Source organism: Engystomops pustulosus, chromosome 11 (genome assembly GCF_040894005.1).
Source record: "Engystomops pustulosus chromosome 11, aEngPut4.maternal, whole genome shotgun sequence".
Lineage (NCBI taxonomy): Eukaryota > Metazoa > Chordata > Amphibia > Anura > Leptodactylidae > Engystomops > Engystomops pustulosus.
Window position 1 is genome coordinate 33,976,959 of NC_092421.1, and position 17,585 is coordinate 33,994,543.

A 17,585-nucleotide genomic window follows, 5' to 3' on the forward strand; every position below is an offset into this window, starting at 1 on the left:
AAAGTGAAAAAGTAAAAAAAAAAGTTATTCAATAAAAAAATAAAGTCATAAATCACTAAAAATGCCCCAAACCCCCAAAACATATAAAGAGACATATAACTCAAAAAAAAGTCTAAATCATAACACAAACCCCACATATATAGTATCACCGCGTCCGTAACAACCCGTAGAATAAAAGTAAATCATTATTGAACCCCCACGATAAACGCCGTAAAAAAAAACTGTTATAAACCCTCCAAAAATTATGATTTTTACCTTTTCAATCCCACAAAAAATGATATAAAATGCGACCAAAAAACCATATGTACTCAGACATGATACTGGTGCAAAGTACAACATGTCCCGCAAAAAACAAGCCATCAACCAGCTTCGTAGCCAAAAACGTAACAAAGTTATGCCACTTGGAAGATGGCAATACAAAAATTATAGATTTTTCCCCACATTAGGGTTTTGTTTGACAAATTTAGTAAAACGTAAGAAAATATATTCATGTCTGGTGTCCCCGTAATCGTATCGACCCATAGAATAAAGAGAACATGATTATTAGTCTATACGGTGAACACCAAAAAAAAAAAAGTCAAAAATCCAGTACAGAATTGATGCTTTTCTACTCCTGCCCTCAAAAAAAGTTCCTAAATTTTCAACAATAGGTGATACCAACCCCAAAATGGTAACAATGGAAAAAGCATCTCATCCCGCAAAAAAAATGCCGTCACATGGCCCCAATAACGAAAAAGCGAAAATTTTATAGCCTTCAAAAGGGGCCAATGAGGAAACTAAATTCCTGGCAGCTGCAGCGCCCTCCTTCCCTTCTGCGCCTCGCTGTGCCCGCATAAAACAAGTAACGGCCACATGTGGGGGGTCTTTGTACTCAGGAGAAATTGCAGAACAAATTGTATGGTGGGTTTTCTCTTTTTATATTTTGGAAATGTGTAAATTTTGGTGCTAAATGAACGTATAAGGGAACAATATGACCATTCTAAATTTCACCTCCATTTTGATTCAATTACTATGAAGATCTCAAGGGGTTAACAATCTTCGTAAAAGCTGTTTCTGATAGCTTGAGGGGTGCAGATTTGAAAATGGGTTGGTTATATAGGGGGTTTTGATGCTAAATATGTAAAATTTCATTCAAAACTGTATTTATCCCCAAAATAGTCAATTCTGAAAATCCGGAAAAGCGATATTCTATTTGCAAGCCGCGTGACGTCAAAATAAATTATCCAGATATTTCAGAAATTATGAAAATGTAAAGTAGACAAATGGGAAATGTTATTCAGCAACTTATTTAGCTGGTAAATCTATCTGCCTGAAAACGTGATGATTTAGAATTTCGAAAATGGCAAATTTTTCAAAAAATTCATCACATTTTCTTTTTTTTGTAAATAAACGCAAAACTTATCTGCCAAAATTTACCACTAAAATGAAGTACAACATGTGGGGAAAAAACAATCTCAGAATCGTTTTGATAAGTAACAGTGTTCAAAAGTTATAACCATATAAAGCGAAGCAAGTCAGAATCCAAAAAATCGGGCTGAGCCTTAAGCTGTAAAATGGCTGCGTCCTTAAGGGGTTAAACATGGCATTTCTAGAGGAAATTCTTATACTTACACATTGCACTTTTACCTATAATCATTTGATGCAAATTTGAAATAGAAAATTGTGTGAATCATAAAGCATTGCGAAAAAGATATCTGCACACCATGCCTATTTGCCACACTGCGAATCCGTATCATAATACAGCAGCATTGTAGTGTATGGAATTGATAAAAATCCCATGCATACATTGCAGAATGATAATGCAGCTACTAAAGTTTTTTGATCTGCAGCTTTTAAGTGATCTGTCACTTAATGCTATAGATCCTGGTGGGGAAATCAACTTTTTCAAGGCACTTGTGTAATTCCAGCAGCCATTCTGCAACGTGTGCACTTACCGTATATACTCGTGTATCAGCCAAGTTTTTCAGCACAGAAAATGTGCTGAAAAACCTCGCCTCGGCTTATAAATGAGTCAATGATTAAAAAAAAATTAATACTCACCCTCCGGTGTCCCCGATGTTCGTTGCGGCTCCCAGCGGCTCCCCGTGTCTCCTCTTCTGTCTTCTATCTTCTCTAGCCGGCAGAGAAGATAGAAGAGTGAAGAAGCCGCCAGGAGCCGCGATGGGGAGCGGAAGCCACCGGGAGCCGCAACGAACATCGGGGACACCGGAGGGTGAGTATTAAGTTTATTTTTTTATCTGTATGCTACACGGGGGCAGGATATATGCTACATGGGGGCAGGCTGTATACTGCAAGGGGACAGGTTGTATGCTACATGGGGGCAGGCTGTATGCTACATGGGGGCAGGCTGTATGCTACATGGGGGCAGGCTGTATGCTACATGGGGGCTGGCTGTATACTACATGGTGGCTGGCTGTATGCTACATGGGGGCTGGCTGTATGCTATGTGGGGGCTGGCTGTATACTACACCCTTGGCTTATATTCGAGTCAATAGGTTTTCCCAGTTTTCTGTGGTAAAATTAGGGGTCTCGGCTTATACGCGGGTCGGCTTATACTCGAGTATATACAATACTTAATCTGATATAGTCTTTTTTGGTGTGAAAAGTGACCCCAATCACAATCCTTCAATCTATTGTGGAATATCTCTTGGGATGTAGGACAACTTTGTCTTTTACTTATTATTTATGTCCAGTAGTTTCTTCCTCAGTTTAATCTGTCTCTGTAGTAGTAGTCTCCCCTAGCTATGCCACTTATCTATATGAAACTGTCCTTTATTTACACATAACATTTTATGAAATAATTCCTGGAAGGTCATGTATCTGTATATAGCTAGGAGAGCTGTGAAGATCTGCAAATTAATTAGTCACCTACACTTAATAGTGAGGAACAAGATTTCCCCTGTTCGCTATCATTCTCTCCATTCTAGTCTGTGATTTTGCAGACCTTTCTCTGTCTTATTTCTTAATTATTTGGTGTTCAGTCTTTTTCCTACATAGCCACTCAATTTTTTCCATAGATCACAATCCAGTTTTACCCAAGTCAGTAAAATGTTCTAAGACTTTAATAAAATTGAATAGAAAGCCTTTCAAACGGCTTTTTGGTGTGGATTACTTCAGAATTCTGCTGCAGACAGCCCCTCCCCCTGACCATTGGGGCAAATTCATCAATATCGTACAGAATAGATTGGGGCAGAGTTAGAGAAGACCAGTCCTCTACTGAGCCAGATATATCAATGTGGTGCAGAATAGACAGAGCTGCGCCAGATTTACCATTGTGTTGATAAATCTGGTGAAATGTAAGTCTTGCTTGTTAGTTGATCTAGTGTCTGTGTTAAAATGATTTAGAAGTCTAGGTAAATGTGGCACAAGGCAATTGTGTCATAAATAACACCACAATTCTGGCACAACTGGATTAATACATTTCCCCCATTGTGTTTCTTTAACCTGTACTTCCTTTTGACAGGGAAGACTCTTCTTTGGCTTTGACCATGCCTTTATAAGCATTTCCATTCTCAAAGGTAAAGAAATCAATTGCAAGAAATCAGCAATTATTACTTGTAGTTGTCTAATCGGAAATCTTTAAAATGTGACCTGACTGCATTTAGACTGTTGCATTGATGAAATTTTCTTAAAAAATTAAATTGTTAAAAAATTTAAATTGGCCAAAGTACCATAGCAATATTAGAATAAGAGAAACACATGGAAACCAAATGAAAAGCAAATGCTAAGGACATTACATGAGATAATGCACTTTGTCCTACATGTCAATTGACTTTTTTTCCTCAAAAGAAGCTGAATTATTTCTCTGACCATCGACTCCATTATACCGTGAAGGGGTTTAAATCAATGCTTCTGAAGGAAAGTCCTTGAGAAACACTACTGGATGAAGCATAGTACAAGCTTTCTGATGTTTGAGTACAGGTTTGCTTATTATGTAAAGCAAATGCAAAGTTACGGAACTGGCTGGAAACCATATTGATTGTTTTGTATTTTACGAAATCCTACAAAATACAAAGGCCAAGATTAAAAGAAAAATGTAATAATTCCACTATAAAGCAAAGTCTCAGTAGGCGTAAAACGTCCCAGTAATTTACAATATGAGGAGTACTAATTCACTAAAGGGGAATAAAGATATAATAATAATAATACTTTATTATCCCAAACAAGAACTTAAAGTGTCACATCCGCAATACACCAATTTAACAGAGACATCACATATAAAAAAACTCACATAAAACCACATATACCATAAAACAGAAAGAGAGCATAGGTACACATAAATATACATTTCACCTGATTTACAATAAATAGTTAAATAAATTATTAAAAAGTAATTAAATAGTACCCTCCCTTTCTTGTGCTTCCGTTAAAAATATATACCTTTCACGACTCCGCTGCTGTTCCATTGCTTATCTACGTCCCAGTGCCAGTCTCTTTTCTCCTAATGTACTAATGTATTGACATATACAGAAAATGCCTGTAAAAGTCCACTCTCTGGTATCGGTGGAGTCTGACTCAGCAAGTGACTAATCAGGCACCTCCAGGTTTTGGAGACCAGTAAATGAAGACCAATGCTGACCCAGTCAACTCTAGGTTAGAACTTTATTTATAGCTCTATTAGATATATTTCCATTTCCCAGAATATAAAACTTAGTTATTTTCTAGACATCATGAAAACAAAGAGGGCAACATACCGTAGTGACATCTGAATCAGGCGGTGTCATCTCCACTAGATTAATGAGGTATGGTTCATCTTTCCACTGAGGAGCGTTGTCATTTATGTCCAACAAAGTGATATTCACCTAGAAATGAAGAAGTGTATTGTCAAAGAGCAAATTGGGGAACAACTGACCCCATACTGTATAATAAAATAACTGCAATTTAGTAATGAAAGCAATGCTGTGTAGCACAAACTGAGCAGTGATAGCCAAACACATGTCTCCGTATCTTCTGATGCATTCTGATGAATGCACATGCAGAATAAAACAGTATCAGGCACATTTACTTTGGCCCTTGTGCCAGTTTTCTGTTGGAGTTTGCACAAACATTTTAAGTGCAAACTATTGCACAGGTATTAACCCCTTAACAACTTGGCCTTTTTTAGTTTTTTCACTTCCGTTGGGCTGAAGTGCACTGGGGGTGTTAGGAGAGAACCTCAGGGCTCTTGCTCTACAGCAATAACAATAGTGCCTACTACACTTCTCTAGTCCTTTCTCCTTTAGCAACGTCACTCCTGGGTCCACCGAAATGTGGATTCAGAACCCTGAGGTGCTCTGCCAAAGCACTTCATCCTAATTTGCATATTTGTACTGTGAAGTTTTGTCACAGAGCAATTCGAGTATAAAAACAAATTATGTGTGCACAGTCCTAGATCACATAGCGGTAGTTCAGGAATATAAATATTTAGCCAAAAGCTTTTGAATTTTTTTATAATATATTACATAAAACAGGAAAACTTATATTAATAATCAAATGCCTCAACAAATTTAACTACTTTCAAGTCTACCACAACACATCTATCTACCACAATGCCCAATGAATAGAAAAATAATGAACCAAGGTCCAAGAAAAAAAAAAAAAACTAGAAAAAACCCCAATAAAGATGCCAGCAACATGTGAAATTCTAACAATAATATCTTTAAAATAAAATATTTAAAAAATTGATAGCTTAGAAATTTGGTTTAGCGGTAAAAAGACTCTCGCAGAAGTCCTATGCAGCATTGGACTTCAATTATTTTTTTCACAATATAAATGCATATAGGATACATAAAAAATTGGATAATTTTAGGTCTGATCTTGTAACCTAAGTTTACAAAGACATCAGGTATTTTATAGTATTTTATGGACATTCTGAATCTTTTTTCGTCTAGCATCTCTTCATCATATTCATGTGCCATTTCGAGGTTATCGCCACTGCTTAAGCAAAGTAATGTAATAAACTGAGCGGTGTAAGTGCAGTCATTCCTTGCACAAATTAATTACACGTGATAATTAAAATGTCTTTACACTTCCCTCTAGAAAACTGTTAATTGAATATCATACTGATGTGCCCTGTTCCGTGCTCCTGTTATCCGCATGAGCATGTTTGTGTTAACACATCTCTATTAATATTTATTACACAGTATTAAAACAGAAATCAAATCTCTCACACATAATATATTTACACTTAAGCAAAGCACTGCATGGCAGCATGCCATAGACCAATGAGGGCAGTTTTTATGCCATTGTTAATAACATGGCAATAAATGTCTTAAGTGTCTTAAAGGGAACCTATCATCCAGGACAGGCACAACAAACCAACCCCCCTCCCCACTGCGCCTTTGTTAAAAAGTGCAGTGCCGGTGTAACAGCTTAAATCTACCTTTTCCCACCAGCAAGATTGCTCCCCAAACCTTTTCAAACTTTGCCTGTTGTCTGCCCATCACAGGGTGTGTAAAATGGTGAGAAGATTTGCAGTTTCCCATACAGTGCTCACAGCTAAATTCACCATGTAGTGATAGGGACAGCATTCTGATAAGGACAGGAAGCGGACAGGCGGTAGACTGCCCCGGCCGAGATTTCAAATGGATTTTCTGAGATTAATAAATAAATTGTGGATGGGCAGGGATATGTGCCCCTTGCTGTGTACCTGTGCAAGCAGTTTCCACTAAAAAGAATGTGAAAACTGGTGCACGGCACTTAGTAAATGTGTTGTGGGATTGTGTTGCAATTCCATTGGTGGCTAAGAGTAAGAAAGTTTTTATTTACATTTCACTATTGTTACACGGTTGTGTAATCTGCTGTCTGAATATACACAGATGTGCAGACAGACTTTGAGCTATCTCTTCTTATGCAGAATATATTTGAGATGGATTCAATGGAGCTCATTTACTAAGGGTCCGAATTGCACATTTTCGCCGGGTTTCCCGAATATTTCCGCCGAAATTGCCCCGGGATTTTGGCGCACGCGATCCGATTGTGGTGCATCAGCGCTGGCTTTCACACGACAGAAATTGGGTGGCGTGGCCGCCGGAAAACCCGACGGATTTTGAAAAAACGCAGGATTTTTAAAAAAATTTGTGTCGCAAGAATAGCACTCACATACACCGAGACGGAGAAGGTGAACTCCGGTGGACTTCAGCGCAGCAGCGACACCTAGTCGACATCTGGCGCATGACCATAGTGAATCCCAGCAGAACCCGGAGAACGTGCCGCTGGATCGTGACTGGACCGGGTAAGTAAATCTGCCCCAATGTGTGTGCAATGTTTTCAGGCTTTAGATAACATGGAATTAATGAAAAGCCAGAAACAAAATCAGAGACCAAGATTAATGTGCATCTGAGATATTTGGTTTGAATATATGTGTTGTGTAATGTACAGTAAATCCTAAATACATAAACCTTCCAAAAATTAAAACTGACCTCTTGACTGGCAGGAAAAAAAAAGACAGTAAAATTACCGTAGCAATGCCAATTTTTTGATTGGGTCCGACACCTCCATCAACTGCTCGGATAATTAAGATGTATTCTGACTTTGTCTCCCGATCCAGTAGAGTTGTTGTAGTAATTTCTCCTGTAAGCGAATGTGTAAATTAAAAATCAATATGAAATTGACCAGAAAATTGGGCTTAGCAATGCATTATTCACAGTCCTTCCCTGGCAGCACTACCAAATTCTAATGAAGACAATTTAATAACGTAAAAAAAAAATATATTTTAGACCATATTCTAAATTCTGGTAAAGAATAGGGTATAAAGAGTTTTTTTTTAGTATAGAATCCTGCTGGATATATTTTAACAATACTTGAAAGCTTACATTTGGAAATGTTTTTAATGGTTTAGGGGTCATATAAACATTATGATTTCAGATAACTACTTCCATTTAAAAAAATATATTATGTTAATTAAAAGGATGTGTTAAAAATGTTATTGACATCAATGAATTTTTAATGTCTTCTGTTGTCATCTCTTCCATTAAAATTATACATATGTAAACTATAATGTAGACTGCTTTTATTATTGCTCTTCCTTTGGGCTGGAGCCAGTGTAAAAGAAAAAAAAAATACTTGGCTCATGTACTTTTGACTATTCCTTTTGGACTATGATTTTGTGCCATATATGCTATTTTTGTTGTGACCCAGACACTTTTGTGTTATTTGTTTGTGAGTCCTGTGTCCTCACTTTGGAGTAGAGAGGGATTTTCGGCCAGTTATTAGCCAGTTTGGGGGAATGTTCAGAGCTCACTCTCCTGTCTGTCATAGCCAAGTCCTGACCTCCCATAACAGAGTGACACAGTTACCAAAAGCTGAAGGAAAATCTACCATCTGGAATCTACTTTTCTCTAGACTTCCAGTGTTATATTTCGGATGTTTGCTTCATTCCTATACTGATTTTATGGTTGTCTGGAATGCTTCTTCTAAGTTTTAATACCGTACTTTATTTAGTGTCTATGATAATTACCTGTAAAGTTGCCTTGGGACATGGAGTATACTCTGTGAGCTCCCCGGGCTAAGGCTGCTCCATGCCCCAAGTAGCTCAGCAGATCTGCCTCCATGTACAGCCATGCCACTTGTGAACACAGTGGAAGGGCCCATGTAGGTGTAATGGCTACCAACTCCCCTCTAACCAGTGACACCCTGGAAACCACTGAGCTCTTCAGAGGCTACTCGGGGGCATGGAGTAGTCTTAGCCCCAGGTGCTCAGAGTGGCTAATCCATTCCTTGAGTAACCTCTGCAGGTAATTAGCGTATACACTTAATAAAGTATTAAGAGCATTGCAGGAAACAGTGAAAACAGTATAAGGATCAGGCAAAATCTTGGAAACAAACTATTCAGATGTGGAATTTTCATTAAGCAGATCACTGTCAGGGTCACTAGGGAGAATGCTGGGACTTCTGGTTCTTCTGCTGGTGCCAGTAGCGTTCTCCGACCCCCGGCGCGTAACCGTGCAAACTCCACCTCTCGTCCCGGGCAGTGGCTGCTAAGATCTCGCGCTGTCTAGGAGTTGTGTTCAGAACTGCTGGGACCTGTGGTACCTCTGCATGATGCCTGCTTGTTCTGCACCATGAGGGGTTAATTCCCAGAAGCTGTCCTGCTCCTATCAGGTTCTGGAGGTGGAGTTCTGGCTGCATAAATTGCAGCTTCACTAGTCACCTGTGCCAGTGTTTGAAATCCCTTCATCACTTGCTCGCTGCATTAGGTTGTATTGCTCTGTATCTGAATCGTTGTGACCTCGGCTAGTTTTTGACATTGACTCTTTGCCTACTGATTTTGCTATTGACGTTCCCTCTCGTTGTGACTCCGGCTAGTTTACCATTCTTTTGTGTTTTATGTTTGTCAGTCTGTTTGTGTTTCCCTTCCCACACTTATCCAGTGTATTTCGAGTCTTCAAGTAGTCGCCCCACGGTTTAGCGTGGGGGGGCTATAGGAAGGGACAGAGGTTGGGACAAGCTCAGGGCACACTATCCCCTGTCTTCTGTGTTACCCAACCCTAACAATCACATTATGAAAATAATAGATATTCTCAAAATAATTTTTCGCAAATGTCACAAATACTTTTTCAGAACATAGTTTTTTTTTTAATTAAAATCACTTATTTTTACCCAAACATATCTAGAAGTTGTGTTTTATATGGGCTTTTAAAGTTAGTTTTTTCTTTAGATATAATCTGTGTACTATATTGTACTATTTATTTTTGCTGTTCAACAAAAAGATTGTAAATAATTAGCTTAGAATCTTCTTGACATTGTTTTAAGATAACCGCCTATTTCTGTAATTGTGCGACTTTCCCATGTGTTCCCAAAGCTGCATTGATTGACAGAATCAATAGTGATATAAAAATTGGAGCATTTCAGTCATAAGAAACTATGGCAGTCTAAGTACCGTATGGTCTAGTGTAATTTACAAGCACTATTTTTATTTCGGCTAGACTTGATACAGAGATGCTTTTTAAAACAATAGAATTGATGACACAAGTAAAAAGGAAGATGAAAATTAAGTTTTCATGTTCTAACATATTCTACTTTTAGCCTTCAGACTTTACTGTAGACAGAAGGAAGTTAGTAGACTTAATCAAGATTTATTTTTTTTCAATGAATTTCAATGTGAGATTAGGAAAATGGGAAAACAAAAAATTAAATTCTTTGTATAAAACAGAAGGAATTAAAAGGAATATTATAATAGTCATGTGCTATAAGTGAGCTTAATATTGTTTAATGCTTTAAAAGCTACTCAAAAGGAGTTTGCCTTTCTTTGTGTTTAGGGCTCATGGGAAATTTTGGCCTAATTTGTTTGTTGTTGTTATGGTCAATAGTGACCACTACAAGAGATAAGACTTTATTTCACCCATCTAGGCCCAGCATAGACTCCAACAGTCAATGGTATACTAGAATCAATCCTGCACTTCCACTGGAGGCGGATGGCACAACTCCTAAGGTTTCAGTAACCAAAGGGCCTCTCCGGTCCCACATCATGTTATACCATCTATCCGTTCATAAATCTGTATATGCAAGGAATAGCCTAGATTCCAGTTGTTTGCAGTAGAAAAACCTCAAGCAGCTCAGAAAGGGAAGTTGAATGAATGAATGAATAAGGAGATGATGATGGCGGTTATATTAGTGACAGGGAGGCTGGAGGCTTGTGAATTCTTCACTAGAGATGAGCGAACATGCTCGTCCGAGCTTGATGCTCGTTCGAGCATTAGCGTACTCGAAACTGCTCGTTGCTCGGACGAATACTTCGCCCGCTCGAGAAAATGGCAGCTCCCGCCGTTTTGCTTTTTGGCGGCCAGAAACAGAGCCAATCACAAGCCAGGAGACTCTGCACTCCACCCAGCATGACGTGGTACCCTTACACGTCGATAGCAGTGGTTGGCTGGCCAGATCAGGTGACCCTGGGATAGACTAGCCGCTGCCCGCGCTGCTCGGATCATTCTGTGTCTGGATGCCGCTAGGGAGAGAGCTGCTGCTGGTCAGGGAAAGCGTTAGGGTGTTCTATTAGCTTACTGTTAGGCAGGAGTGATTCTCCAAGAACCCAACAGCCCTTCTTAGGGCTACAATAACGTTCTACTTTTTTTTTTTTTTATTTGCATCTAGTACCATTTTGTGAGGAATTAGCAGGGGGACTTGCTACCGTTGTGTTTAAACACCAAAGTGGGAAAATTTAGTAGGGGTTGGATTTCAATTAGGCACAGTCTGCCATTTGTCCTTTTTTATTTTACGTTTATTTTGTTTAATAACTCAGCGTCATCTCATCTGGCATAGTAGTGTGCTTTCATACTTGGCTAGAAAATAGCCATAGGAGAATCCAAACGGCTTACGCCTACAGTAGCGTTATATATTTGATTTCTGGTTGATCTGCTGGTGGCTGTACTTGCTGCAGTGCATCTAGTAGCCAATTGTGAGCAATTTGTAGTGAGACTTGCGACCGCTGTGTTTTGCGCTTAGTGACGCACATATCCATTGCAAAGACCGAAGTGGGAAAATTTAGTAGGGGTTGGATTTCAATAAGGCACAGTCTGCCATTTGTCCTTTTTTATTTTACGTTTATTTTGTTTAATAACTCAGCGTCATCTCATCTGGCATAGTAGTGTGCTTTCATACTTGGCTAGAAAATAGCCATAGGAGAATCCAAACGGCTTACGCCTACAGTAGCGTTATATATTTGATTTCTGGTTGATCTGCTGGTGGCTGTACTTGCTGCAGTGCATCTAGTAGCCAATTGTGAGCAATTTGTAGTGAGACTTGCGACCGCTGTGTTTTGCGCTTAGTGACGCACATATCCATTGCAAAGACCGAAGTGGGAAAATTTAGTAGGGGTTGGATTTCAATTAGGCACAGTCTGCCATTTGTCCTTTTTTATTTTACGTTTATTTTGTTTAATAACTCAGCGTCATCTCATCTGGCATAGTAGTGTGCTTTCATACTTGGCTAGAAAATAGCCATAGGAGAATCCAAACGGCTTACGCCTACAGTAGCGTTATATATTTGATTTCTGGTTGATCTGCTGGTGGCTGTACTTGCTGCAGTGCATCTAGTAGCCAATTGTGAGCAATTTGTAGTGAGACTTGCGACCGCTGTGTTTTGCGCTTAGTGACGCACATATCCATTGCAAAGACCGAAGTGGGAAAATTTAGTAGGGGTTGGATTTCAATTAGGCACAGTCTGCCATTTGTCCTTTTTTATTTTACGTTTATTTTGTTTAATAACTCAGCGTCATCTCATCTGGCATAGTAGTGTGCTTTCATACTTGGCTAGAAAATAGCCATAGGAGAATCCAAACGGCTTACGCCTACAGTAGCGTTATATATTTGATTTCTGGTTGATCTGCTGGTGGCTGTACTTGCTGCAGTGCATCTAGTAGCCAATTGTGAGCAATTTGTAGTGAGACTTGCGACCGCTGTGTTTTGCGCTTAGTGACGCACATATCCATTGCAAAGACCGAAGTGGGAAAATTTAGTAGGGGTTGGATTTCAATTAGGCACAGTCTGCCATTTGTCCTTTTTTATTTTACGTTTATTTTGTTTAATAACTCAGTGTCATCTCATCTGGCATAGTAGTGTGCTTTCATACTTGGCTAGAAAATAGCCATAGCAATAGGATAGCATCGTTTGGTTTTAAAAACTCAAAAACACAAAAAAAAAAAAAAACACAAAAAAAAGTTAAAAAAAAATTAAAGCTATAACTCTCATTTTAAAAATGTTTAACCCGAGGGCTAGGGGTAGAGGACGAGGGCGGGGACGTGGGCGTCCAACTACTGCAGGGGTCAGAGGCCGTGGTCCTGGCCGGGGTCAGACACCACCTGCTTATGAGGGAGCAGGGGAACGCCGCAGAGCTACACTCCCTAGGTTCATGTCTGAAGTTACTGGGACTCGTGGTAGAGCACTGTTGAGGCCAGAACAGTGCGAACAGGTGATGTCGTGGATTGCCGACAATGCTTCGAGCAATTTGTCCACCAGTCAGTCTTCCACGCAGTCCACCCATGTCACCGAAATCGGCACTCCTCCAGCTCCTGCACCTCAGCCTCCTCCCCCCCAGTCTGCCCCCTCCCAGCAAAATTTGCCATTTGAACCGGCATACTCTGAGGAACTGTTTTCTGGACCCTTCCCACAGTCACAAACCACTTGTCCGGTTGCTGATGAGCAATTTTCTGATGCCCAGGTTTTCCACCAGTCGCAGTCTGTGGGTGATGATGACCTTGTTGACGTAGTGGAAGAAGTGTGTAAAGAGGTGTCCGACGATGAGCAGACACGGTTGTCAGACAGTGGGGAAGTTGTTGTCAGGGCAGGAAGTCCGAGGGGGGAGCAGACTGAGGGATCGGAGGATGATGAGGTGACAGACCCAAGCTGGGTTGAGAGGCCGGGTGAACACAGTGCTTCTGAGACGGAGGAGAGTCCTCGACCAGAACAGGTTGGAAGAGGCAGTGGTGGGGCCAGACGGAGAGGCAGGGCCAGAGCTGGTGCATCAGCGCCAAATGTGTCAACTAGTGAAGCTCCCGTGGCGAGGGCTCCTGCGGCGAGGGCTAGATTTTCAGAAGTCTGGAGGTTCTTTAAGGAAACACCGGATGACCGACGGACTGTGGTGTGCCACATTTGCCAAACCAGGATCAGCAGGGGTTCCACCACTACTAGCTTAACTACCACCAGTATGCGCAGGCATATGAATGCTAAACACCCCACTCAGTGGCAACAAGCGCGTTCACCTCCGGCCGTGCACACCACTGCTCCTTCCCCTGTGTCAGCTGATAGTCAGCCCCCTGCCCAGGACCCTGCCACAAAAACCCCATCGTCACCTCCACGATCCTCCACAGCATCCACCAGCGTTCAGCTCTCCATACCCCAGACGCTGGAGCGGAAACGCAAATATAGTGCAACCCACCCGCACGCCCAAGCCCTTAATGTGCACATTTCCAGATTGCTAAGCCTGGAGATGCTGCCCTATAGGCTAGTAGAGACCGAGGCCTTTCGCAGCCTCATGGCGGCGGCCGCCCCTCGGTATTCGGTCCCCAGCCGCCACTACTTTTCCCGATGTGCCGTCCCAGCCCTGCACCAGCACGTGTCAGACAACATAATCCGTGCCCTGACCAACGCCGTTTCTGACAAGGTCCACCTGACCACGGACACGTGGACGAGTGCTGCCGGGCAGGGCCACTATATATCTCTGACGGCACATTGGGTTAACTTGGTGGAGGCTGGGACCGAGTGTGACCCTGCGGCTGGTCATATAATGCCGACGCCGAGGATTGCGGGGCCTACCTCGGTCCAGGTGTTTGAGGCCTACTATGCCTCCTCCTCCTCCCACCCCTCCTCCACCTCCTCCTCCGAACGACCATCCGTGGGCATGGCGCCATCAGTCGGTAGCTCTAGGCACAGCAGCAGTGCCGTCGCTAAGCGACAGCAGGCGGTGCTCAAACTGCTGAGCCTAGGCGATAAAAGGCACACCGCCCAAGAACTATTACAGGGCATCACGGCGCAGACTGATCTGTGGCTGGCACCGCTGAACCTGAAGCCAGGCATGGTTGTGTGTGACAACGGCCGTAACCTGGTGGCGGCTCTGCAACTCGGCAGACTGACACATGTGCCATGCCTGGCCCATGTGTTAAATCTGATAGTTCAGCGTTTCCTCAAGACATACCCCAATCTGTCTGATTTGCTCACGAAGGTGCGCCGCATCTGTGCGCATTTCAGGAAGTCCAGCACAGATGCTGCCACTCTCAGGGCAGCGCAGCGCCGCCTCCAACTGCCCGCTCACCGACTGTTGTGCGACGTGCCCACGAGGTGGAATTCAACACTGACCATGTTATCCAGAGTTTACCAGCAGCGCCGAGCCATTGTAGACTGCCAGATGTCAACTTCCACCAGAACTGGTAGTCAGGTCAGTCAGCTTCCTCAAGTCTACAATGAGGAGTGGACGTGGATGTCTGATATCTGTCAGGTGCTGAGTAACTTTGAGGAGTCAACACAGATGGTCAGTGGCGATGCCGCCATCATCAGCCTCACCATCCCGCTGCTTGGCCTGTTGAAAAACTCTCTGGTCAGCATGAAGTCGGAAGCTTTGCGCTCCTCACAAGAGACAGGGGAAGAAGATTCCCTTGTTGATAGCCAAAGCACCCTTAGGTCTGTTTCTCAGCGCATATCGGAGGAGGTGGAGGTGGAGGAGGATGAGGAGGAAGAGGAGGAGAATGTTGGCGAGACACAAGAGGGGACCATTGTTGAGTCCTACACTGTTGAGCGTGTATGGGCAGAAGAAGAGGAGTTGGAGGAGTTGGAGGAGGAGGAAATGGACAGTCAGGCCAGTGAGGGGAGTGAATTCTTGCGCGTTGGTACTCTGGCGCATATGGCAGATTTCATGCTAGGCTGCCTATCCCGTGACCCTCGCGTTCAAAGAATTTATTCCAGCACCGATTACTGGGTGTTCACTCTCCTGGACCCACGGTACAAGCAAAATCTTTCCACTCTCATCCCTGGAGAGGAAAGGAGTGTGAGAATGCATGAATACCAGCAGGCCCTGGTGCACAAGCTGAAACAGTATTTCCCTTCTGACAGCGCTAGCGGCAGAGTGCGTAGTTCTGCGGGACAAGTAGCGAGGGAGAGTAGGCGAGCAGGCAGCTTGTCCAGCACTGGCAAGGGTACGCTTTACAAGGCTTTTGCCAGCTTTATGTCACCCCAGCAAGACACTGTCACCTGTCCCCAGTCTCGGCAGAGTAGGGCTGATCTTTACAGAAAGATGGTGAGGGAGTACGTAGCTGACCATACCATCGTCCTAAATGATCACACAGCTCCCTACAACTACTGGGTTTCAAAGCTGGACATGTGGCACGAACTGGCGCTCTACGCCTTGGAGGTTCTTGCCTGCCCTGCCGCTAGCGTCTTGTCAGAGCGGGTTTTCAGTGCAGCTGGTGGCATCATCACCGATAAGCGTACACGCCTGTCGACTGACAGCGCTGACAGGCTGACGCTTATTAAGATGAATAAAGCATGGATTTCTCCTAATTTCAAATCTCCAGCAGGTGAAGGAAGCTCAACCTGAATAATTTATCCACTCCTCCTCCTCCTCATTTTCCTCCTTCTCCTCCTCTTTCTACAGTAAAGCAGAGGAAACTGGCTGTTTTTTGACAGGGCCCACTGGCTCTAGGTATAGTACTTTATGCATTTAATTTTTCTGGAGGGCCACCGACACGGTCCTCTGTTTTAAACAATTTTTGGGAGTGCCACATACAGGCACTCAATCTATTCCATTTTTCTGGAGGGCCACCTACCTGCTCCTCTGGTTTGAAAAATTTTTTGGACTGCCACATACAGGCACTCAATCTATTCCATTTTTCTGTAGGGCCACCTACCTGCTCCTCTGGTTTGAAAAAGTTTTTGGACTGCCACATACAGGCACTATCCAAATTGAATTGTCTCCATAGCAGCCTCCACGCGTTGTCTCCATTGCTACCTCCAAAAGTCGTCCATATAGCTGCCTCCATACATCGTCCCTTTATCAAACGAGGTTTGTCAGGCCGAAATTTGGGTTGTTTTCATGGACTCCACATCAAAGTTGTTAACTTTGTCGCCACCCTGCTGTGTTATCCACAAAATACACTGGCAAACTTTTACCATTTACGGATATTATTTCAGCGCTTCTTGCGCATCTGTTTACATTCCCCTCACCCGCCATATCCTAAACTTATAAGAACGCTACTACACTTGATCTTATACAAAAGGTTCTTAGAAGTGCTGTTTGGGGAGTAGCCTAGAGACAGGGGCTTGGATTGGCGAAAGCTCGCCTAGCAGCGGAGCGCCAGCTCCATGCGCATCATGCGCTTCTTGCGCATCTGTTTACATTCCCCTCACCCGCCATTTCCTAAACTTATAAGAACGCTACTACACTTGATCTTATACAAAAGGTTCTTAGAAGTGCTGTTTGGGGAGTAGCCTAGAGACAGGGGCTTGGATTGGCGAAAGCTCGCCTAGCAGCGGAGCGCCAGCTCCATGCGCATCATGCGCTTCTTGCGCATCTGTTTACATTCCCCTCACCCGCCATATCCTAAACTTATAAGAACGCTACTACACTTGATCTTATACAAAAGGTTCTTAGAAGTGCTGTTTGGGGAGTAGCCTAGAGACAGGGGCTTGGATTGGCGAAAGCTCGCCTAGCAGCGGAGCGCCAGCTCCATGCGCATCATGCGCTTCTTGCGCATCTGTTTACATTCCCCTCACCCGCCATATCCCAAACTTATAAGAACGCTACTACACTTAACTTGGTGCAGGCTGGGACCGAGTCTGACCCTGGGGCTGGTCATATACTGCCGACGCAGAGGATTGCGGGGCCTACCTCGGTCCAGGTCTCAAAGGCCTACTATACCTCCAAATCCTCCCACCCCTCCTCCACCTCCTCCTCCTCCGAATTACCATCCGTGGGCATGGCGCCATCAGTCGGTAGCTCTAGGCACAGCAGCAGTGCCGTTGCTAAGCGACAGCAGGCGGTGCTCAAACTGCTGAGCCTAGGTGATAAAAGGCACACCGCCCAAGAGCTATTGCAGGGCATTCCACATCAAACTTGTTAACTTTGTCGCCACCCTGCTGTGTAAGCCACAAAATATACTGGAAAACTTTTTTCATTTACGG

The 17,585-nt window shown here is 42.9% G+C and overlaps 1 protein-coding gene across 4 annotated transcripts in view; it reads right to left on the minus strand.

Moving 5' to 3' along the window:
* The window catches only part of CDH23 (cadherin related 23), a 708,444-nt gene that overhangs the window by 213,073 nt on the left and 477,786 nt on the right, over window positions 1–17,585 (minus strand). For all 4 annotated transcript variants that reach the window (XM_072131217.1, XM_072131214.1, XM_072131213.1 and 1 more), the window contains exons 20-21: window positions 7,439–7,551; window positions 4,695–4,802 (exon numbers count right to left, since the gene is read on the minus strand). In XM_072131217.1, coding sequence (XP_071987318.1) covers window positions 4,695–4,802; window positions 7,439–7,551 — 221 coding nt within the window. The remainder of the gene's footprint in view (window positions 1–4,694; window positions 4,803–7,438; window positions 7,552–17,585) is intronic.